Source organism: Kogia breviceps, chromosome 10, assembly GCF_026419965.1.
Source record: "Kogia breviceps isolate mKogBre1 chromosome 10, mKogBre1 haplotype 1, whole genome shotgun sequence".
In the NCBI taxonomy this organism is placed as follows: Eukaryota; Metazoa; Chordata; class Mammalia; order Artiodactyla; family Physeteridae; genus Kogia; species Kogia breviceps.
The window spans coordinates 15,571,607-15,595,930 of record NC_081319.1 but is presented as its reverse complement, the minus strand read 5'-3'; the positions used below and the strand labels follow the sequence as shown (position 1 = coordinate 15,595,930).

The 24,324-nt window shown below is 39.8% G+C and overlaps 1 protein-coding gene across 11 annotated transcripts in view; it reads left to right on the top strand.

Moving 5' to 3' along the window:
• Positions 1-24,324, top strand: part of CHL1 (cell adhesion molecule L1 like) — a 202,123-nt gene that overhangs the window by 155,339 nt on the left and 22,460 nt on the right. For all 11 annotated transcript variants that reach the window (XM_067043605.1, XM_067043603.1, XM_067043600.1 and 8 more), the window contains 7 exons: positions 4,542-4,682; positions 5,009-5,120; positions 6,513-6,679; positions 11,087-11,252; positions 18,988-19,112; positions 22,761-22,862; positions 23,046-23,243. In XM_067043605.1, the coding sequence (XP_066899706.1) occupies positions 4,542-4,682; positions 5,009-5,120; positions 6,513-6,679; positions 11,087-11,252; positions 18,988-19,112; positions 22,761-22,862; positions 23,046-23,243 (1,011 nt within the window). The remainder of the gene's footprint in view (positions 1-4,541; positions 4,683-5,008; positions 5,121-6,512; positions 6,680-11,086; positions 11,253-18,987; positions 19,113-22,760; positions 22,863-23,045; positions 23,244-24,324) is intronic.

The window sequence follows — 24,324 nt, the reverse complement described above, 5'->3', positions numbered from 1 at the left end:
GTTTCCTCAATTTGAGACATTTTTCCTCCTCTCTTTAGAGAACATAATAAGAAATGAAAAAGAAGACTTCAGGTAAATCAGAAATGAAAACGACTTTTGTTTATAACGAATGTTAAGGATGCTACAACAAAAAATGCAGATTTTCTGGAACATAAAATCATAAAAGTTTATATTTGAATAGCCCTTGGCTGTTTATGAAGAACATTCACATACTGCTTTGTCCCCACCTGAGCCTTTTAAAGGGAGTACGATTCTTCATATTGAACAGATTATTTCATCCAATAATATTTACGGAATGCCTTCTTTGTGCCGGGCACTGGCCTTGTCGCTTGGGAGATAGCAGTGAATGAGACGGACAGTCCCTGCTCTCATGAATCAGACATTCTAGTGGGGAGAGGCAAGCAATAGGCAAACACATAAATGTGGTAAAGTGAAAACTAGCTGGGGAAGGGGGGTGGGGTAAGAGAAGGCCAGGACCTAGAGCTGCTCTCCGATTTTAAGATAATACTAGTAAGATCCTTCTGGTTATTTACCTTTGAGTAGAGATCTGAAAGAGGTGAGTGAGGCAGCTATGCAACTACCTGTGAAAGAGCTTTCAGGGTGGAGAGGTCCGTGAGTGTGAAGACCCGAGGTATGTTTGGAGTGTTGAGGAAAAGCCGGGACTGCAGTATGGCGGGAGCCGAGTGAGTGAGGAGGGGGCAGTGCTGGGAGAGATTAGTCCGGAGGTGCAGGGACCACATCATATGTAAAGGGGAAGGTCCAAAAGGGGACTTGGGATATTATCGTGAATAATATGGACAGCTCTTGGATGATTTAGAGCAGAAGAGTGACAAGCTCTAATTGATTAACAGAATTTTTCTGGCCTCTGAATGGAGAAGCAATTGTATGACTCCAATTAGGAGCTGCCTAAAAGATACTGGGCCCTTGGGCTAGATTGGTAGTAGTAACAGTTAGGTTATGGATTTATATCCAGAATAGAGCCAGCACGTTTGTTGATGGATGAGCACGTCAAGGCTGAAGACAAACTAATGCAAGATAGCACAGCTGAGTAATGGCAGACCTAGAACCAAAGCCACATTTTTGGAACCCATGTCCTGTGTTCTTTGCACAGCTCTCATTGCTTCCCTGCTGACAGGTCATAACCATTTATAATTGGGATGTTTGATGCCAGTGGATCACTAAAGGGTTTGAAATCTCTTTAAGCTTATATGTTTAGCAGTTACATATCCTTTATATAGAGTATTTGAAAATTAAATCAAAATGATTACTATTATTGATTACAAGCCTAACCTTTTTCAAATACTTTGCATCCAATATTTCTGAGCCTCCTAGTGGGTCCTGCAAAGGAGATATTTTTATTCTTCAGGTTGTAGATGTGGCAAATGACGCTCAGAGTTTACATTACTTACTTGATTGAGGACACAACCCAAGTGAATTTAGAGCCATAAATGGAACTGAAATGATTAATTCCAGAGCTGAAGTTTCTCCCCCTATACTGTATTTTTGCCCTTTGAACTGACCAAAGACAAGTTATGTCAGGACTAGTGGTTTTTGTTTGATAAAGATCTTGGCTGTCTAGAATTCCGGAAGCTCCTAGAAGTCTGTATGCCACAATACTCTGCAGTTGCCATACCTATCCCAGAAGGCATCTTGGAGCAATGTTTAATTACTTGTCACCCAAACAGGAGGCCATAGTTTCATTTCTGCTTTTTGTAATGCTATGCAGACTCAGTTTACCATGGGGCAAATGGTATAAGAACTGAACAGGATGATGGGGTTTACTCTGAACCTTGTTACATTCCAAGTAGGGTGTGAGAGTACAGGATGAGATCAGAGACACAATTCTTTTTAAGGTTAAAAAACTTTTAAGAGCTACTCATCTTGATGCTTCTTAAGAGATAAATTGTCCTACGGTATTGTATCCAATTTCTATTGTTGCCATAACAAGTTACCACACATTCAGTGGCTTAAAACAGTGCACATTTATTCTTTTACAGTTCTGTAGGTTGGAAGGCCAACGCTAGTCTCCCTGGGCTTAGATCAAGGTGTCAGCGGTGCTGTGCTTCTTTCTGGAGACTCTAGGAGAGAAACCCTTTCCTTGTTTTCTCCAGCTCCTAGAGGCTGCCCACATTCCTTGGCTCACGGCTCCCTCCCTCCACCTTCACAACAGCAACATTGCGTTTCTCCCACAATCCTTTCGTAGTCATGTTTCTCTTTGGCTGGCCATAGCCAGGAAAGGTTCTCTGGTTATAAGGAGCCTTATAATTTCTTTGGGCCCCCTTGGATAATCCAGAATAATCATCCAGTCTCAAGGTCCTTGACCTTAATCACATCTGCAAAGTCCCTTCTGCCACATAAGGTAAAATGTTCACATGTTGTAGAGATTAGACTGTGGCCATCTTTCAGGGGCTATTTTTCGGTCATGGGTAAAATACCACAGTACAAAAATGTTTTCAGTCATTCCAAGAGATGTTTACTGACGGCCTCCTCTGTGACAGCTGCTCTTTAGGCACTAGGAACATAGTGCACAACACATAGACAAGGTCTTGCCCCCATGGAGCTCACAGTTAAGTGTAAAGATGTATTTATTTCTCACTCCCAGAGGGAAAAATGATGTATAAGAATTAAAAAAAAAAAAAAAAGGTTCTGAAGAACCTAGGGGCAGGACATGAATAAAAATGCAGACATAGAGGATAGACTTGAGGACACGAGGAGGGGGAAGGGTAAGCTGGGACGAAGTGAGAAAGTGGCATGGACTTATATACACTACCAGATGTAAAATAGATAGTTAGTAGGAAACAGGTGCATAGCACAGGGAGATCAGCTTGGTGCTTTGTGACCATCTAAAGGGGTGGGATAGGGAGGGTGGGAGGGAGGGAGATGCAAGAGGGAGGTGATATAGGGATATATGTGTCCATATAGCTGATTGACTTTGTTACACAGCAGCAACTAACACACCATTGTAAAGCAATTTTACTCCAATAAAGATGTTTAAAAAATCTTCTCTTATGTAATATTCAATGTTTTCTATGATCTAAAACTTAGCATAGTCACTTTTTTTTTTTTTTTTTTTTGGCTGCATTGGGTCTTCATTGTTGCACGCAGGCTTTCTGTAGTTGCAACGCACAGGGGCTACTCTTCATTGCGGTGCGTGGGCTTCTCATTGCGGTGGCTTCTCTTGTTGCATAGCATGGGGTCTAGGCGCGTGGGCTTCCGTTGTTGTGGTGTGTGGGCTCAGTGGTTGTGGCGCACGGGCTTAGTTGCTCCATGGCATGTGGGATCTTCCCGGGCCGGGGATCGAACCCGTGTCCCCTGCATTGGCAGGTGGATTCTTAACGACTGCACCACCAGGGAAACCCATAAATGAACAATTTTAACATTTGTGCCCCTTATTCAACATTCCTAGCTAATATGTTTGTCTTCCCACTTCTTGTTTGTAGTTTCAGAGCAGGGCATGTGCTTTGGCACATTGCCAAATGCTGTGGGAATGGGGCTTCCCTTGTGGCGCAGTGGATGAGAATCCGCCTGCCAATGCAGGGGACATGGGTTCGAGCCCTGGTCTGGGAAGATCCACACATGCCGCGGGGGCAACTAAGCCTGTGAGCCACAGCTACTGAGCCTGTGCTCTAGAGCCTGCGAACCACAACTACTGAGCCCTCGTGCCACAACTCCTGAAGCCCGTGCGCCTAGAGCCCGTGCTCTGCAGCAAGAGAAACCACTGCAGTGAGAAGCCTGTGCAGCGCAAAGAAGAGTTGCCCCCGCTCACCACAACTAGAGAAAGCCCGAGTGCAGCAATGACAACCCAACTCAGCCAAGATAAATAAATGAATAAATAAATCTTAAAAAAAAATAAAGTGCCGTAAATATTAGGTTTTCTCACTTCCAAAAGGTATTTCCAGAATTATCCATGGATAAGCAGTGGGGTAAGATTTATTGCCGAAAAGGTAGAAAACCTGGTCTGTGCTCTCAAGAAGAGTTTAGTCCTCCTGGGAAAATGAAATATATGAGCTCTTTATCTGTAGTGGTTAAATAGCAAAGCAGGGCAATTGAAATGAACGGTGTTGATGGGAAAATTGCAGAAGGGCAGAGAAGTGAAACAGAGGAACAACATGTCAAGGGGGAAGATAGCAGTCAATATTGGTGGACTGGGGGGGTCCAGCTGTGTTGATCATGTGGTTTATGCTGGGCAGTATCAGGACTTCGATTACAAGAGTAAGTGAGATTCAGTTCATAGTGGGACTTGAGTGCTAAACAGAAAATGTGGAATCTTACTTGTGGGTGTGGGTATGGAGAGGCAGACAGAGATCAACACATACTTTGGCAATAAATACTCATTTGAAGGACGATTGAAATTGCAGAAGGGTCTGGAAAGAAAAAATCATGGTTCACGTTAAGAAATTCTAAAAAATTGGCTTCAATGAACTCTTATTCACCCTAAACTGGTGTTAAAATATAAATACTGTGTGACACGTTTAATGAATAGTGTATAAATATTTTAGGTTCTATTTTTCATCACACTGACAGTCTTTAATCTCTTGTAGGAAATCCGTTTTCTGGTGATGTCATCTCCCCCAGGGAAATCAGTTTTACCAACGTGCAACCGAATCACACCGCTGTGTACCAGTGTGAAGCCTCGAATATCCATGGCACTATCCTTGCCAATGCCAACATCGATGTTGTAGGTAAGCATAGCTGGGAGCAGACTGTTTGTCTGCTCTTTTCTACAGGAAAATGTTCACAGTCATACTCACAAGTAGATTGAATTCTCGGCAGATAAAACATGGGGAAAAATTAAAGTACCTTTCACCTTACATTTGCGCATGAGATCTCATGCTAAAAGTTACACTTCCAAAAATGTATTGCATTGGGATACTTTCTAATTCAACAATACGAACTGTGATATTCAACTGTTTTCCCTTATTAATATGGCTGGGATATAGAAAAAAAATAATTTGTTTGTATTACTTATATGAACATTTAAAACTGCATTTATATTGTTTTCCAATAGATGTCCGTCCATTGATACAAACTGCAGATGAAGAAAATTATGCCACGGTGGTTGGGTACAGTGCTTTCTTACATTGTGAGTTCTTTGCTTCACCCGAGGCGATTGTGTCCTGGTAAGCTGTTACCTGCTTTTCTTAAGAGAATGTCAGTTGTAGATTGTGCCCTGTTTCTTCATCCATCATTTGACCGGCTGCACTGTGTCAAGTTATTACATGTAGCGAGTGCCTCTGAAAAATAAGGCAGCAAACTTACTTACCTACCGTTCCTGGCACTGTTGACTAGATTTGTAGTATTTTCTCACATGGGAAAATATGGAGAGCCATTTTTGCTCACAAAGGAAAGCAAAAAATTGAAGTGATTGCTAAGACAATTTTATAGGTAGTTTAGGTCTCCATTACGGATATATCTAAGGTCATACATTACTGTTGTTGTTTTGGGTATTATCTAAATAATTGTTAAGTCTGCATTTCATTCCAAGTGCCTATGTTTAAAACTTTGTCAACATGTATTTTGAATTTAATTTCGACATATTGGTTGGTATAGTAACTCCAAACACAGCACTGTATGAATCGACCATGTTTGTTCCTTCACTAGAAAAAGTTGGTTAAACTAGTCTTACTTAAATAATTTTTCCCAGGGCTCTGCAGGGCTGAGATTAGAATGAGGAGAGCAAGGCAAGGTCATCCAAGTATAGGGTCAGATTCTGTTTTTATTTAAAATTTGGATATTTTGTTCATTGTGGATTCTTTTGTATTATTTTTGATTTTTAGAAATACCTCATTAAAATATTTATCTTGATTATACTGAGATCTTTTTTTGGTAACCCTTAAATTTTGTCTCTGAGGCAAGTGCGTCACTTGCCTTACCCTAGCGCCTGCCCTGTAAAATCTTGTGTGAACAGCAGCCAGACTTTGTCCTTTGGATATTTTCTCTCCAGTAGCCTCTTACTGTGAAATGTATAGGGAGAGTCAAGCTGTGGCAGCAAAGGCTTGGAAAATGGATGAATGTAGGAGAAAATGACTCTGGGTGATGGGGGTCAATGTAATCCATGTCCACGGGACAGGAAAGACTTCCGGGCCTATAATATTTCTGAGTGACTAGTGTTCCTCTAAGACAGCAGGAGGTTCCGAATGTTCATTATCTCTTTCAATTACTAGCTTTCCCAGTTAGTACCCTGAAGCAATGACTAACTAAAGGGTTCACCATCAATAAGGCAGAAACTATTTATTAAACTCTGAGGACAGATGCAAAGTGATACTGAGTGCCATTATAAATACAGCAGAAGCATAGAGCTCAGACACAGATTTCCTCCAGTCACAGTCTATTTGGGCAGGTAAGATGTATACCTATCGTCTATTTTGGAGAAATTGTGGTGAACTCTAATGGAACGTTTCCTAAGGTCTGCTAAGCTCTTGAAGAAGGGGTAAGACTGAATGACTTCAGCGGCCAGTTTGCGAAAGAGTATAGGATTCTATTAAACCCAAATTGATTTATACTTTTTATAGGCAGAAGGTAGAAGAAGCAAAACCCCTTGAAGGCAGACGGTATCATTTCCATGAGAATGGTACATTACAGATCAACGAGACCACAGAAGAAGATGCTGGTTCCTACTCTTGTTGGGTAGAAAATGCTAAAGGAAAAACAGCAGTCACAGCCAATTTGGATGTTAGAAGTAATTTTATTTTGTTTTTACTTTGCATGAATTGTCACATGGCTTCAGTTTTTCATTTTCCCAAGTGAAACAATATGATTTAAGTTCAGGCATCCGTTAAATTTATTTAGCCTGTTTCAGAACTCCTAGATTGGGTTTCATCTAAAACAATCCTCACAAGAATTATAGGATAGGTCGATGTTGTGTCCATGGCTTTATACAATTGTAAGAGGGAACTCGGTGTTCTTGGTGATGGATGACCAGCAATATTTAAGAGTCCTCTATTTTGGTGTATTCCTGTAACTCTATTTTATTTCAATAACCAACTCAATGTAATGTCACCAGTATTCAACTCTTTGAACTAAAAATTTCACAAAAAAACTCATAAAGGATCAGTTTTGTAAAGACTCCGGCATGACAAAATGAGGAGGGTTTTGTCCTCTTTTTGAGTCATAAACAGCTCCGTATTTTTTCTCTTGTTCAAGCAGCCTGTTTCATTTTTAATTGCTCGTGATAGTTCAGTATGTGCCAAGGTGTAAGTCAGTGTCCCTAAGAGGAGCATCTCAGCACCTAGATTCAGGCTGACTGGAACCCAGATCCACAGGCATCAGCAATATTTTGATTTTAAAATTGCTCAGAGAACCCTTTTCAGGCAAACACAAAGAATAGAAAGATTCTATAGTAAATGGAGGGAGGGTTTGTATCTCCTGGGACAGGTCATTCCCATGGCCTGCTACTACCTCTGCTTAGATAACAGGTACATATTTGTTTAATCATCTGTTTTCACTGCTACCTTAACATTTGTCTCTCTCTCTGCACACACACGCACACCCTTCTTTCCTTCTTTTATTCTTTCATCATATTTTTTTCTATACCCTAAGTTATCCAACATGGCAACCCCATAGACTATATTTTTAACGCACATTAATATTCATTGAGGTCTACCTATAGTGGATGTCTTTCTGCATTTTCAAGTGGTTTGTGCAATTTAAAAAATGCTCTTATAACATCAATGAAGATGATTCTTTTTATACTTTATAAAACCAACCTAGATCAAAGATAAGCAACTCTGCCAGGTGAAAGATAATGAGAGTGAAGCCTGGAGTCCAAATGAACCTTCACATTCCGATTGCCCAACACAGTGCTTGGCCCAAAGTGGACCTCAGAACTGCTAGTGGCCAGCGAGAAGGCCAAGTTCATAAACTTTTGGTCTGCTCTAATGTCCATTTTATATGTAAGGGTTATATAGGAATCGTATCCATGAGAATTAAGGGCATACTTTTTACATATGAAAAAGGAATGTCAAGAATGGAATTGAATAAGAGGCTATGCAGCATGAGCTTTGGTGTCTTCCAGTCTTGAGTTCAAATCACAGCTCAGTCCCTTACTAGTTAGAAAATATTAGTATCCTTACTTAATTTCATTTTAGCCTTAAGTTATCTTCTCAGTAAGGTAGAGATGTTAGTATTCATAGAATTGTTGTAAAATGTCACAATGAATGTAAACTTCTTCACAGAGTCTAGTTAAATGAAATAAGTGCTTATTAAATGGTATCAATTATTATTTAATGGATTTCTTTAAATTTACAATTAGGAGTGGGATGTTTAGTAATTCATTTGAAATTAATTCTATTTGATAACCTCTTCAAATTTCCTGCCTGGAATATCAAAAACTCAATTTTACTAACACTTCAATTTTTAATCAGTTTCTTGAGTAACATGTAGATAGCAAATATTAGAACATGATTGTGGAGTTGGAGGTTAGCTCATGAGATTTGGCTTATGAGAGGATTACCAAGTGCCACATTGGGGTAAAGTATATTTGCCTTTAATATGGTCCTTAAGAGTAAGGATTATATGTTTTGAAACAATTATAAAGAAACAGACATTTTCCAAGACAGCCACGGTACCAATGTTTGAGCTTCATATTGTTTTGTTTTGTTTTCTAACATCTTTATTTTGGAGTATAGTTGCTTTACAATGTTCTGTTAGTTTCTGCTGTATAACAAAGTGAATCAGCTATATGTATACATATATCCCCATATCCCCTTGCTCTTGCGTCTCCCTCCCACCCCTCTAGTTGGTCACAAAGCACCAAGCTGATCTCCCTGGGCTATGCACCTGCTTCCCACTAGCTATCTATTTTACATTTGGTAGTGTATATATGGCAGTGCTACTCTCTCACTTCATCCCAGATTACCCTTCCCCCTCCCCGTGTCCTCAAGTCCACTGTCTATGTCTGCGTCTTTATTCCTGTCTTGGCCCTATGTTCATCAGATCCATTTTTTTTTCTTTCAATTCCATATATATGTGTTAGCATACAGTATTTGTCTTTCTCTTTCTGACTTACTTCACTCTGTATGACCGTCTCTAGGTCCATTCACCTCATTACAAATAACTCAATTTCGTTTCTTTTCATGGCTGCATAATATTCCATTGTATATATGTGCCACATCTTCTTTATCCATTCACCTGTAGATAGACACATAGGTTGCTTCCATGTCTTGGCTACTGTAAATAGAGCTGCAATGAACATTGTGGTACATGACTCTTATTGAATTATGGTTTCCTCAGCATGTATGTCTAGTAGTGAGATTGCTGGGTCGTATGGTAGTTCTATTTTTAGCTTTTTGAGTAACCTCCATACTGTCCTACACAGTGGCTGTATCAATTTAGATTCCCACCAACAGTGCAAGAGGATTCCCTTTTCTCCACACCCTCTCCAGCATTTATTGTTTGTAGATATTTTGATGATGGCCATTCTGAGTGGTGTGAGGTGAAACCTCATTGTAGTTTTGATTTGCATTTCCCTAATGATTAGTGATGTTGAGCATCCTTTCATGTGTTTGTTGGCAATCTGTATATCCTCTTTGGAGAATTGTCTATTTAGGTCTTCTGTCCATTTTTGGATTGGGTTGTTTGTTTTTTTGATATTGAGCTGCAATGAGCTGTTTGTATATTTTGGAGATTAATCCTTTGTCAGTTGCTTCATTTCCAAATATTTTCCCGTATTCTGAGGGTTGTCTTTTCGTCTCTTTTATGGTTTCCTTTGCTTTACAAAAGCTTTTAAGTTTCATTAGGTCCCGTTTGTTTATTTTTGTTTTCGTTTCCATTTCTCTAGGAGGTGGGTCATAACGGATTTTGCTGTGATTTATGTCATGGAGTGTTCTGCCTATGTTTTCCTCTAAGAGTTTGATAGTGTCTGGCCTTACATTTAGGTCTTTAATCCATTTTGAGTTTATTTTATGTACGGTGTTACAAAGTGTTCTAGTTTCTTTCTTTTACATGTAACTGTCCAGTTTTCCCAGCACCACTTATTGAAGAGGCTGTCTTTTCTCCATTGTATATTCTTGCCTCCTTTGTCAAAGATAAGGTGACCATGTGTGCGTAGGTTTATCTCTGGCCTTTCTATCCTGTTCCATTGATCTATATTTCTGTTTTTTGTGCCAGTACCATAGTGTCTTGATTACTGTAGCTTTGTAGTATAGTTTGAAGTTGGAGAGCTTGATTCCTCCAGCTCCGTTTTTCTTTCTCAAGATTCCTTTGGCTATTCAGGGTCTTTTGTGTTTCCATACAAATTGTAAAATTTTTGTTTGTTCTAGTTCTGTGAAAAATGTCATTGGTAGTTTGATAGGGATTGCATTGAATCTGTAGTTTGCTTTGGGTAGTATAGTCATTTTCACAATGTGGATTCTTCCAATCCAAAAACATGGTATATCTCTCCATCCGTTTGTATCGTCTTTAATTTCTTTCATCAGTGTGTTATAGTTTTCTGCATACAGATCTTTTGTCTCCTTAGGTAGGTTTATTCCTAGGTATTTTATTTTTATTCCTAGGTATTTTATTCATATTGTTGATATTACTAATTTACTTTCCAAATATGACTCACTGTAACTCATTCAACAAATACGTATTGAGTACCTGCTGTACACAGGCTCCCTTCTGGGCTCTGGAGTTACTTGAGCGAAACAAAACAAGCAAAGCCTCCACGTTCATGGTGCTTATGTTCGCATTCCACACCTTCATGTTGTTAGTTCATCTATGCATGGGCTTCACCATTTAACCTCAGATTTGAGTTAATAATAAACAAGTTAATAGAAAATTAATTGATTTCCTCTTTATGGTATTTTGATCACATGTCCAGAAGCCCTAGAAGGACAATTTATATTATTTTCAATATCCAGAGGCATTTGCTTGCTTACACTCTTGGGAAATTGCTATTAATATAATACTTTTACCCAGGTGCCCTGGCTTGGAAGGAATGAAAATAGTAATGATATGTGATATTAGGAAATAACAGTGTGACAAACATTGGATGAGGATTTGACTATCAGTGTTGACCATTTTGCTTGATTAAATTGCAGGCACTTGATAGCAAAGTAAGCTGTGTTCTATAGCTCTAACTAGTATCTTTATTTTGTAAAAACAGATGCTACAAAACTTAGAGTTTCTCCTAAGAATCCTCGTGTCCCCAGATCACACACACTTGAATTACATTGTGAAAGCAAATGTGACTCACATTTGAAATACAGTTTAAAATTATCCTGGAGTAAAGATGGAGAAGCCTTTGAAATTAATGGCACAGAAGATGGCAGGTAGGTAAACTATTTTTTTAAATCTTTATTGGAGTATAATTGCTTTACAATGTTGTGTTAGTTTGTGCTGTACAACCAAGTGAATCAGCTAAATGTATACATTTATCCCCATATCCCCTCCCTCTTGAGCCTACCTCCCACCCCCGCCATCCCACTCCTCTAGGTAATTAAAAAACATTGAGTTGATCTCCCTGTGCTATGCAGCAGCTTCCCACTACATATCTATTTTACATTTGGTACTATATATATGTCATTGCTACTCTCTCACTTCGTCCCAGTTTCCCCTTCTCCCCCTGTGTCCTCAAGTCTGTTCTTTATGACTGCGTCTTTATTCCTGCCCTGCCACTAAGTTCATCAGTACCATTTATTTAGGCTCCATATATATATGTCTTAGCATACGGTATTTGTTTTTCTCTTTCTGACTTGCTTCACTCTGTATGACAGACTCTAGGTCCATCCACCTCACTTCAAATAACTCAATTTCGTTCCTTTTTATGGCTGAGTAATATTCCATTGTATATATGTGCCACATCTCTATCCATTCATCTGTCGATGGACACTTGGGTTGCTTCCATGTCCTGGCTATTGTATCTAGTGCTGCAGTGAGCATTGTGGTACATGTCTCTTTTTGAATTATGGTTTTCTCAGGGTATATGCCCAGTAGTGGGATTGCTGGGTCATATGGTAGTTCTATTGTTAGTTTTTTAAGGAACCTCCATACTGTTCTCCATAGTGGCTGTATCAGTTTACATTCTCACCAACAGTGCAAGAGGGTTCCCTTTTCTCCACACCCTCTCCAGCATTTATTGTTTGTAGATTTTTTGATGATGGCCATTCTGACCCGTGTGAGGTGATACCTCATTGTAGTTTTGATTTGCATTTCTTTAATGATTAGTGATGTTGAGCATCCTTTCATGTGTTTGTTGGCAATTGGCATGTCTTTAAAGAAAATTACAGGCCAATATCACTGATGAACATAGATGCAAAACTCCTCAACAAAATACTAGCAAACAGAATCCAACAGCACATTAAAAGGATCATACACCATGATCAGGTGGGGTTTATCACAGGAATGCAAGGATTCTTCAATATACACAAAGCAATCAATGTGGTACACCATATTAACAAATTGAAGGATAAATACCATATGATAATCTCAATAGGTGCAGGAAAAGAATTTAACAAAATACAACACCTATTTATGGTAATCTATTATAGTATCTCATAATATTTGCTTGGGATTAAACCTTGCATTTGAAAGAAAACTACTTGTAAAAGTATACACAGTGAATTAAAATACAAAAACTGCTTATTACATTTCAGTCTTTAAGGCAGTATTTAAAAGGTCAAACAGTGTACTTGTTTCACTTTACTTCCACACGTCTCTTTCCTCATTTTTGCTACCGATTTTTCATGTAACGTGTGGCATCCTGTGAGTGCAGGCAACAGAAACAGCTCCTGTTATTTGAGGAATATTTATTGCATGGGCTTGGCTGCTCACAAAACCACTGGAAAGAGTGGAGGAGATAGGTCTATGGGTGCTGCTTACTAATCTTTTGGGTTCTCGGTGATGCGGCACTCCAGCTGCAATTCACATGTCTGGAAATTGCCGCTGTCTTCACTGCCCCCCTCACCCCACTGGTTCTCCTGGTGAGTTCAGCACTGCCAGCTCGTGTATCTGCCAGAGTCACTATCAGCTCACCAGGCCCCAGAGGAGATGGTGCCCATTTCTCTTCTACCTCCCAATCTCATAGCAATTTATCTCATGAGTGGAAGCTAAATCATCTCAGATCCTTCCCATTGGTAAGTATTGACAAGTATATTTTTGAGCCCTCCAGCTTCTTTGTAAAGAATATGTAAAAGTGTAGAAGAGAGAATGTAGAGTAAGTGTGACTAGACGCTGACTAGTACTATATTTAAACACTGTTAGGTGTATCAAAGGAAGAGAAAGCAGTCAATATTTAATGAATGCGTGTGCTGTCTTTTGGAAGCAGAGGACACTCCCCTTCCTTTTGCATTGTTGCTGAGTTAGGGGTTAAAACTTGACCATCCTTGTTCCGAATCTCACCCACCGTCTTCTTTTGTTATTCATCATTGTGAAAAAAAACTAAATCTGAAGATCTATAGACAGGACTTGCATTCCTTAGGCGAGATGGTGGCAGTGTCATCGTTAAGAGCATGGGCTCTGGAACCCAGGGGCTTGGGATTGAATCCCAACTTTGTCACATATTGGGTCTGTGACTTTAGACCAGCTGCCTAACTTTTCTGTGCCTTAGTTTTATATTCTGTAACATAGTTTAGTTCAAGAAACTTGTTTAAGGTAACTTCATCATAGGGTTATTATGAGTTAACACCAAGCACTTAGAATATACTCAGTACTCAGTCCAATTTAGCTGTGATGACTCATTCTCCTCATTTCTCTGGTAGCCTTGTCTCATTTCTGTTACCTGCTTGGCCTTTTTTGGTATTTGTGGGTGTGTGTGCCACTTCTGTTTAAAGGCATTGATTGGTCTTAGCCTGGGTATTTAATTTATTCCACCTCATCCCTCCTCTGTATTTTATGTTTGTGGAAAGGCAGCATATGTGCTGCAACCAGTCGTCAGTGACACAGGAGAATAATTGTTGATACCTAACAGGCTACACGTGGCAACAGGGATCTTCAGCCTTTGGTTAGGCGTGAGTTGATTGGTCAACTGCTCAGATCCCCCCAGATTCTCCCTGTTTTGTCAACTGTGTAGTTATTTGGGGTCTTCCGTATAACCTCTGGGTTATAGCCAAGAAGGGAATCAGACTCATGCCTTGTTGGTAATGTGACCTGCGTATTCAGGCCCTGAATCCAGACTCTCCAACCAGCCTCTTTGTGTGACTCAGTTTTACAGATTCTGCAGGATGCTGGGGCTGACACTCAATTGAGCTTCTGGCTCTCTGAGTCACCTAAGTAATGCAGACATTCTTCTAGTTTTCCTTAACACAGAAGTGATATTTGGGGTGGGAAGGGCTGGGAGTGACTGTTGCAGGGTGGTCTTGACGCACCAGGAGCAGGCATGGAATTGTAGCAGGGAATTGAGATCCCAGGTATCTGCTAAATTTCCGTAGAACCATTAGTAAGCTCCCATTTCACACCTGCTGCCGGGACACCTTCTCCTTCTCAATAGGCTGGGAACCCGAAGCTTTTACCTAGAAAGTGGTTAAATTTCTGATTCAAAGGCACATAGAGGAAAATGAGAAGCAAAATACCTTCTTCTCTCCCCTTTTGTCCCCTGTTATGTACAGGGGTATGAAAAGTGTTGGAAACTGCTACCCTGGACCATTATACCTGCTGGGAGCCTCATGTTATGTTAGTGCCTCCCATACATGCTTTCCCTCTATTATCCTCACAGTAAACCTATTAGGAAGGCTGAAATGACCTCAAGGAATTTGCTGTGGGTTTCTAACCTGCAGGTGGCTCTACACAATACAATATTGTTATGAGAAATGACATGGAGTATGGATATGCTATCAAACCACTTTTAAAATTTAGACTGTCCTTACCAAATGTAATGGGGACTGCTCATGACCATAGACAGAGTGAACGACCGAGTCCTGAAGGAGAGGAGGGATGGCAGACGGATATGGGATGTGTCCACGTGTCCGTGACTAGGAGGATGAGCGGGAAAAGGTGTCAAAAGCACAAGTGGGAGGGCTTTATCTTGGCATCAAGGAAGGGCTTCTTTTTCCCCTCAGAAATGGCAGCAGATGAATGGGGTAGAACTCAGGGGTGGGGGATAAGGATGCAGAGATTGTAAGGATAGAGAAGGGTCTCTTCCTAAGAAAAGAGGAACTAAGGTAATTTGTTCCTTTAAGCAGAAAGGCAGGAGGACTGGGAGTTGGGGGCATTAAGAAATGTGATTAGTTACAAGCCAACAATGAATTAAAGCAATTTGATTAATATAATTAGTAACACTCTTTGAGCACATAGTAAGCCAGGCTCTATACATGAATCACTTTATGTGTTTTCCCTCATTTACTTCTCCTGAAAAGAAAGAAATTTTTGTTATCCCCATTTCTTAAATAAGGTGAATTAGGCTCCAAGTTTTGTGCAAGATTATACAAGTCATAGTTGGTAGAACCGAGCCTCAAACACAGGTCTCCAAAGAAAGCAACATTTTTAATATTGCCTGGAGCGAAATTTGTTACAAGATGGAATGGAGCAAGAAAACACTGGAGGTTAACATGATTCGGGGACTAGCAAGCTGGATATTTCAGATGAAGGAGGTGAGAGGTTGTAGAATGATGGCAAGGTGAGGTAGTTAAGCAGGTAAAAACAGGGGAAAAGACTGAGAGGAACAGAGATGAAGATGAAGCCAGAGAACAGGTTCTATGTAGAGTAGAAACCATTTTTTAAATGTGTAATGTGCTTAACAAGGATTTCTTCAAGCAGAATACAGTTGACCTATGATGGAAACATAGTGTAAGACAGAAATAAAGAGTTGTGGTCTTAGGCACTGAGAACTTGGAGCTGTTTGTTACTTCAGCATAGCAGAGCGTATCCTTGCTAACACAAATAGTTGTCAGATTTTGATGTGAGCCAGAATTACCTAGGTATCATGTTCAAATGCAGTGGCCCTTGTCCTATTCCCAAAAGTTCTGATTTGGAAACTGGAGTGAGCCCAACAAAGGAAATTTTTAATAACCTCCCTGGGTACATCATACCTACCAGATTTCAAGGACCAGGGGGTCCTTCTACCTTGATTAAAATGAGGTACACTTGTGAGTTTTAAAAGACAGTGCGTTACAGAAAAGTTGCCCTTAAGTTGCCCTTTCCTTCTGGCGTGAAGCAGCCCCACACCAGGGTACAAATCTTGGCAAGAAGATTGTAGGCTAGATTTCAGATCCCCTGGGCCCTCTTGGATGTGCAGGGCACAAACAGCCCTCTTGAAGAGGTTATTAAATTGTATTTCTTCATCTAAGAAGGTAAACTTTGCAAAATTGTCAGTGTATGTAATATTCTGATATTTGTACCAAATGGACACATAACTAACATGAACTGACAAACTATGTCAAAGCTTTATCATTAGAATTATAGTGAGATTTTTGACCAGCAATACCAGGTAGTATTTTTTTTTAACATCTTTATTGAAGTATAATTGCTTTACAGTGGTGTGTTAGTTTCTGCTTTACAACAAAGTGAATCAGTAATACATATACATATGTCCCCATATCTCTGCCCTCTTGCATCTCCCTCCCTCCCACCCTCCCTATCCCACCCCTCTAGGTGGTCACAAAGCACTGAGCTGATCTCCCTGTGCCATGCGGCTGCTTCCCACTAGCTATCTATTTTACATTTGGTAGTGTGTATATGTCCCTGCCACTCTCTCACTTCCTCCCAGCTTACCCTTCCCCCTCCCCATATCCTCAAGGCCATGCTCTAGTAGGTCTGTGTTTTATTCCCATCCTCCCCCTAGGCTCTTCGTGACTTTTCTTTTTTCTTAGATTCCATATATATGTGTTAGCATACGGTATTTGTTTTTCTCCTTCTGACTTACTTCACTCTGTATGACAGACTCCAGGTCCATCCACCTCACTACAAATAACTCAGTTTCGTTTCTTTTTATGGCTGAGTAATATTCCATTGTATATATGTGCCACATCTTCTTTGTCCATTCATCTGTTGATGGACACTTAGGTTGCTGCCATGTCCTGGCTATTGTAAATAGAGCTGCAGTGAACATTTTGATACATGACTCTTTTTGAATTATGGTTTTCTCAGGGTATATGCCCAGTAGTGGGCTTGCAGGGTCGTATGGTAGTTCTATTCGTAGTTTTTTAAGGAACCTCCATACTGTTCTCCATAGTGGCTGTATCAATTTACATTCCCACCAACAGTGCAAAAGGGTTCCCTTTTCTCCACACCCTCTCCAGTATTTATTGTTTCTAGAGTTTTTGATGATGGCCAGTCTGACTGGTGTGAGATGATATCTCATTGTAGTTTTGATTTGCATTTCTCCAATGATTAATGATATTGAGCATCCTTTCATGTGTTTGTTGGCAATCTGTATATCTTCTTTGGAGAAATGTTGATTTAGGTCTTCTGCCCATTTTTGGATTGGGTTGTTTGTGTTTTTTTTGTTATTGAGCTGCATGAGTTGCTTATAAATTTTGGAGATTAATCCATTGTCAGTTGCTTTATTTGCAACTATTTTCTCCCATTCTGAGGGTTGTCTTTTGGTCTTGTTTATGGTTTCCTTTGCTGTGCAAAAGCTTTTAAGTTTCATTAGGTCCCATTTGTTTATTTTTGTTTTTATTTCCATTTCTCTAGGAGGTGGGTCAAAAAGGATCTTGCTGTGATTTATGTCATAGAGTGTTCTGCCTATGTTTTCCTCTAAGAGTTTGATAGTGTCTGGCCTTACATTTAGGTCTTTAACACATTTTGAGTTTATTTTTGTGTATGGCATTAGGGAGTGTTCTCATTTCATACTTTTACATGTACCTACCAGCTAGTATTGATTAGCAAATCATTCAGTGATTGGTGGAGGGGTAAGGGGCCGACTTTGTCTATAGTCAAAGGGCAGAACCATGTTTGACTTTACTACAGTTTTAATTGGTTTTCTATAACTCGAACTTTTCAGCAGCCTATATGACTTTTATGTTAACAAACTAAATTAAAGATTTTCTCTCCCTCCCCCCAAGACATTGTTTATTTCAACTAAATAGCACACTGCTGTGAATATATCTCAGATTTAATGGAACTTTATTTTTTTAAAAAGTACTTGAATAGTTATGCTAACAAAACATAGGCATAGGGTAAAAGGTATAATTCATATTTTAAAAATTCATATAGTAAACTCAATTACAAATTGGCAAAAAGAGAACAAATAATAAAAAGCCAGCACCAAATGATTAGCAAAAAGATGTGCTAGTCTGCCCTCTACTGTTCAGATAAGTCACAGAGTTCACTTTTTTTTTTTTTTTTTTTTTTTTTTTTTTTTTTTTTTTTTGCGGTACGCAGGCCTCTCACTGCTGTGGCCTCTCCCGTTGCGGAGCACAGGCTCCGGACGCGCAGGCTCAGCGGCCATGGCTCACGGGCCCAGCCGCTCTGCGGCATGTGGGATCTTCCCGGACCGGGGCACGAATCCGTGTCCCCTGCATCGGCAGGCGGACTCGCAACCACTGTGCCACCAGGGAAGCCCAGAGTTCACTTTTTATCACATCTTAAAGTGCATTCTATGTGGGAGGTGGAAGGATGGAGCAAAGAGAAAGTTGTCAAAAATAGAGATTGCCAGACCTCATCTCAGATATTCTGGTCCTGTAGAACTGGGGTGCGATTCAGGAATCTGCCTTTGTAAGAAGCACCCAAGTTGATCCTACGTAGGTGGTTCCCTAAACATACCTTAAGAATTATTCAAGTTTATCTTAGCTATTGTGAGGTATGGTACACTCTTCAGACACGCCAGGCAAGATGGTTCCATCACTGACTCATGAATCACAGATGGTTGGATTTGGTAATTTAAAAACCAACCAACCAACCAACGAACCTGATCCCTTTCATCACTCGTAGACATTTGTGTGTGCTTGAATAATACTTTCCAGTTTTCAAGTAAGGCAGTCTCTAATAAAATTTGCATGATGGGACAAGTTTTTTTTTAATTCTTCCTTAAATTGCTTTCTATGGGGAATATTTAGTTTTGAAAGGATTACATTTCTATTGTTTCTGTTTGTTTCATCCTCATCATAGACTCACTTTTTTTCCTGGTAGGATAATTATTGATGGAGCTAATTTGACTATATCTAATGTCACCGTAGAAGACCAAGGTGTATACTCGTGTTCAGCTCACACCGCTCTAGATAGCTCTGCTGCTATGACTCAAGTAACTGTCCTTGGTAAGTGCACTACCGAAGAAAGAAATCTTTGTTCATTTCTTCTCCGTTACTGATTAAATTCCACTGTTCTGAGGCAATTAAACCAATGATTATTTAAGCCCGTGCACATTTACTGTTAGTTTGAAATTTTCAATTAAAGAGTGACCCTACTTTCGAATGCTTTCGCCTCTTCTGCTTCTAAAGAAGTTAATTGATGCTTAATTTCTTTTTTCTACTTGGGTAATGTTGCCAGAAGCAGTGGGAGGTAGGTGATGCTATCAGCAGAAAGAAAACTGAAGCATGCTTGAGTTCCCAGGACCCTTGAGCTACACTTTCCTAGTGCGCAGAGAAATGTGGCTGAGGAATGGAGATGGGCTAGCATGGAGGGGTCAGGGTGAGGGACCAGTGGTGATTAAACAGTGGTCCTGCCCGAAACCAGTGGCCTAGACCAAGCTCAGCTCCCAAGGTCCCAGGAAGGGGGGGAGGGAGGAACTTCAAGGGTTCTTCTGTAAAGAAAGGCCTCTGATTTTTTAAAATAATAACGCTAATTAGAAAACAATGTGCACAACTCACTGGTGTAATCAAAGCAGTTACCCCTGCAGTTACCCATGTTGATAGCTCTTAGACCGTCTGTTGGATGGCTCTCCTAGTTTCCCGTCCAGATTCACCGTTCACCAGCTCTCTGAATCTGGAAACCTGACCTGTGTGGACACCAACAAACCACTTACCCTCAAGCTTTCATTCGGTTCAGCCAACAGGGAGCCCTGGCAGCAGAGGCCGTCGGGGGAGAGTGTGTTTTTTCTGGTAATCCCTCCCTGCAGGCTGGCTGTGTGTGTCCCTCTGCCAGAGTCACTGATTGTCTCAGAGGCTTTGTCCACACGGCTCTCTCTGATGGGATTCCAGTAACTGCCCTGCCCACCCCTCACCCCCCACCCTGGATATCCCCGCTGACATCTTTTGAAAGAGTCTTGATTAGAATCTCTTTGAAGTACCCTAACTTGTGTGAACTGTTTACTCTGTGCTGGGACCCTGACTGATAAAGACATTGTTACAGTTTCCTCTCATAATTCTGTTTCAGTGGGCACCATTTAGTTTTCCTTGAGTTTGCTGATAGTCCTTAGGAGAGGTTTGATTTGGCCTAAACACCTTTACCATATGTCTAGATTAATCCTGATTATTAACAGGCATTTGTATCTTTAGCACTTTGGTTGCTGGGATTCATAGGTAGGTTGCGTACCATGGGGTACAGACTGAGAGGACAGAATTCAGTCTCTTTTGAGGTAGGCTGGTGAAAAATGAGGAAATAGGCAGGTTCTCTCCTAGTGAAGCAAACGGCCACTATATTTTAAGTGAGATAAATGACCACCATTTTTCAAGCAAAGCAAATGGGCACCATGTTGAGTTTTCAAAAAACAAAAGAAAATGTAGTTCCCAGGTGGTAGGTGGTATGGACTTGGTTCAAAGGAATGAAACCTTTAGGTGATATGTTTCAGCTACCTCAGGGGCAGAAAGGTTCAAGCCTTAGTAATCATTCCAGTAGTAATTCTCCAGACAAAATAGTTGACCCTAAGGTAAACTGGAGTTTATCCCAGGCACGATAATTTTAAGTATAAATGTCAGGATCCATGGCCTTTGCCCCCGAGTATTTTGAGTAATGGCAAGGGGTGTCCCTACCACTTGGTACATGCCATCTAAATTTTCTTAGGAAATTTAATACACCTGTCTTCTAATGAGGCTGCCATCTTCTAGAACTGTTCAGTTTTGATCATTTTAAATAAATAGTGGCTAGGATTCCATGTACTATTTACTTATGAGGTAATTACCAAATGTTTTCAGAATGAAAAGAAAATAATGAAAAATAATCTATGAGATAGGCTGCATTTTCTTAACCACTTCTTGGCATTTACAACCTGATTTTCAGGCCAGCCTCTGATTTTAAGAAGTATAGCCCCATAACTGACAGTAACAAATGACAAATCCATGTATAATTTCTAAAAGACTCTTTTTCCTGGAAAACAGTGTTTTAAAGTATATGCTTGACCCATTTTAAACAGAAGTTACTTTCAGAAGCCTTGCCAGAAACATCCTTTATGAGCATCATTCGTTTAGGTCTCAATTGCAGTCCATCAATCGTAGCTCCACGTGATTCTCGGAAAGAGCAGATTTTAATGTCAGACAGAACAGGCTGCAATGGTTGGTTCAGAAAACGTCAGAAATGAGTGGCCTTAGTGAGTGCTGAAGAGGAGCCTTAGTTCTCTGAGCTCAGAGGTCCTCAAGCCTGTTGAGGAAATAAATTCTTCTTTAAGGCTCTACAGTATGGACGCAGTCACTGACCACATTTTTAAAATAAACACATGCTCTTCGGAATTGAAAACATTTTTTTTGTCAGTATAAATTTCCAGCAATTGTCAAATACTCAGCAGGAGCAGTGGATGTTGCTTCCCACTTGGAGAAGAAAGAGCGCATAAGAAGGCCCCATTAGATTTTACTTTCATTGTCCCCTCTGAGAAAAGATAAATGTCCCTGAATATATGGGAGAATTGAAACCAAAGTTTGGAAGTCAGGATCATTAGGGATCAGATTTTTTTTTAACTGTTCCTTTTATTTTTAAAGTACCAGAAATTTCCATGTACTTTAACACTTAAAATTTGTCATCGCCTCCTCAATTTTCTGGTCTCTGTCAAAACATTCAGTGCCATATCTTCCTCTTCCAGTATAAATGCCCTTCCTATTCTTCTTTAGAACTCCAGGCCAACAGAGTATAAAAGTTGCTATAACATACTGAAAACTCACTGTTACAAATTAAAATAAAAAATCCAAACCATGTAGAAAAGAAAGCCTGAGTTCATGTTCTCTTATTTTCCTGTAGTCATAGGGCCTAAATTTATTGCTCTAATAGGATAATTAGATGCATGGTTGAAGTGATAATATATTTTTCACTTAATTATTTAGTCACAAAACATTTATGTGCAAGGCACTGTGGGTGGTGCAAAAATTAATAAAATACGGTTCCTACTCTGGAGGATCCACTTAGTCCCATACAGGAGATGAACCAGGCATATAAATAAGCATATGAGCTGGAAGATACTGGTCTCCTTGATCAAGTTCATGTTTCTCCAAATTCGTTGTTCATGATATCTACCAGAACATGTGTTTAGAAATGCAGACTCCTGGGCCCAGCTCTTTCAGTAAGCCAGAGAAATAGGGCCCAGAAATGTTCATTGTTAATAACTACTCCCCCCAAAAATTCCGATGCCGATGGTCCAAGATGGCCCCTTGAGAACTGGGAATCACCATAGAGTGAGGTAATACAGTAGGGAAGGAATGTACAGATGTGACGGAAGCTGCATTTGTTTTTTGGTTTTTTTTTTTTTTTTAACACCTTTATTGGAGTATAAGTGCTTTACAATGGTGTGTTAGTTTCTGCTGTATAACAAAGCGAATCAGCTATACATATACATATATCCCCATATCTCCTCCCTCTTGCATCGCCCTCCCACCCTCCCTATCCATTGGAAATAGAACCAGAAGGACTGGTGAGATTTGGCAGTTCAGAGTGGAGACGGGCCCCAAGGGGAAGGGGGCTTGCAATGTGCCTGAGTGGAGAAGTGGGATCGACGAAGGCAATGATCTGCCATCTCCTCACTGTCATTTTTCATTATTAATCAGATGTTCCGGATCCACCAGAAAACCTTCACTTGTCTGAGAGACAGAACAGAAGTGTTCGGCTGACATGGGAGGCTGGAGATGATCACAACAGCAATATTAGCGGTAGGGAAGACTTGGGATACCTGTAGTTTCCAGAGTTAAAATTAATATTAAGGCCATTAATGCCACCAAGGGTGGATTATCCTTAGAACACCCTTTACAATGTTTCATATTGTATATAAATCTTAGTATAACTTAAACATTCTCAATCCATTCTAATGTGTTTTCCTATGTTCCTACTGCCAGAGTATATTATAGAATTTGAAGGAAACAGAGAGGAACCTGGAAGGTGGGAAGAACTGACTAGAGTCCAAGGAGAGGAGACAACAGTCATGTTATCTTTGGCTCCGTATGTGAGATACCAGTTCAGGGTCATAGCCGTGAATGAAGTAGGGAGAAGCCAGCCTAGCCAGCCATCAGACCATCATGAAACACCCCCAGCAGGTATGTAAGTTCACACCTCAACTTCCTAACAAGTTTTAGTCTGTCGCATCTTTGAACAAATGGGGATTTTAGATCTCTCCCAGTAGAGAGCTTGAACAGTTCTGTAAACTTAACAACACGCAAACTATTTAAAGTACATCAGTCTCAAAAGTCGTATGTAAATGTTTGATAGATAGCAGGATATTACAAGGAGGTACATGAACAAGCATTACTCTGAGTAATTTCTGATAGCTAAGTATTGTGTTAAAATCAGGTACCATAAAGTAAGTTCTAAACTGAAGTTCAGTATATAAGGAGAAAGTCAACTTTCTCTCTTCATTTTTCTCCTCATTTCAACTTCCTGAAATAAAACATTTGACATGTTATAGGCAGCTTGTTAAATTTTCATTGCATCTAATGTCATTAATTTTATCCACTTGGTGTATTTTTGTATCTCAATAGCTAAACGAATATCTAATACCTATCTAAATTCCCAAAATGCTTTTTAAAAAGATTCTCAAGAATGAGCATGCTGTAGTAGTGTATACAAAATTCAAACTATCATATTGTAAGAATGAGACTTATATAATGCTGAAAACCGATAAAATAATGACGGTGCTGACATTTGTATTACTGACTTGGGATTGGTTAGCGATGTGGTCATAGCCTGGTGTTTTTTCCTCTGGCTGAAATAAATATGCTAGGATAGAATTCCCTTTTAGGATTGAGAAAAAGCAAGGGGAGATAATAACTGAATCAGTCCTTGTATGATTTTAGTATAAATTCATCTTGGCACTAAACTCCATACTTAGCCCTTTTTTCTAAAATGGATCCATCTGAATATATTTCATGGGCACGTTAACTGCTGTTTCCTATCTGAGGCCCCTAAAACTTGGCTGTTGATATTAATACATGATCTTTAATTTTATTCACTTAGAGGCAAATATTCACAACAAAATTTCTAACAATAATTCTAATAGAAAAAGTAAAGCGGATTTAACACTAAAAATGTATATTTAAATAGTGGGTTTAGATTTTTAAAAGCAGGTTTAAAATTTAAAGAGCAGGGTTAAAATGAAGACAGGTAAAGAAAACCTTCCAC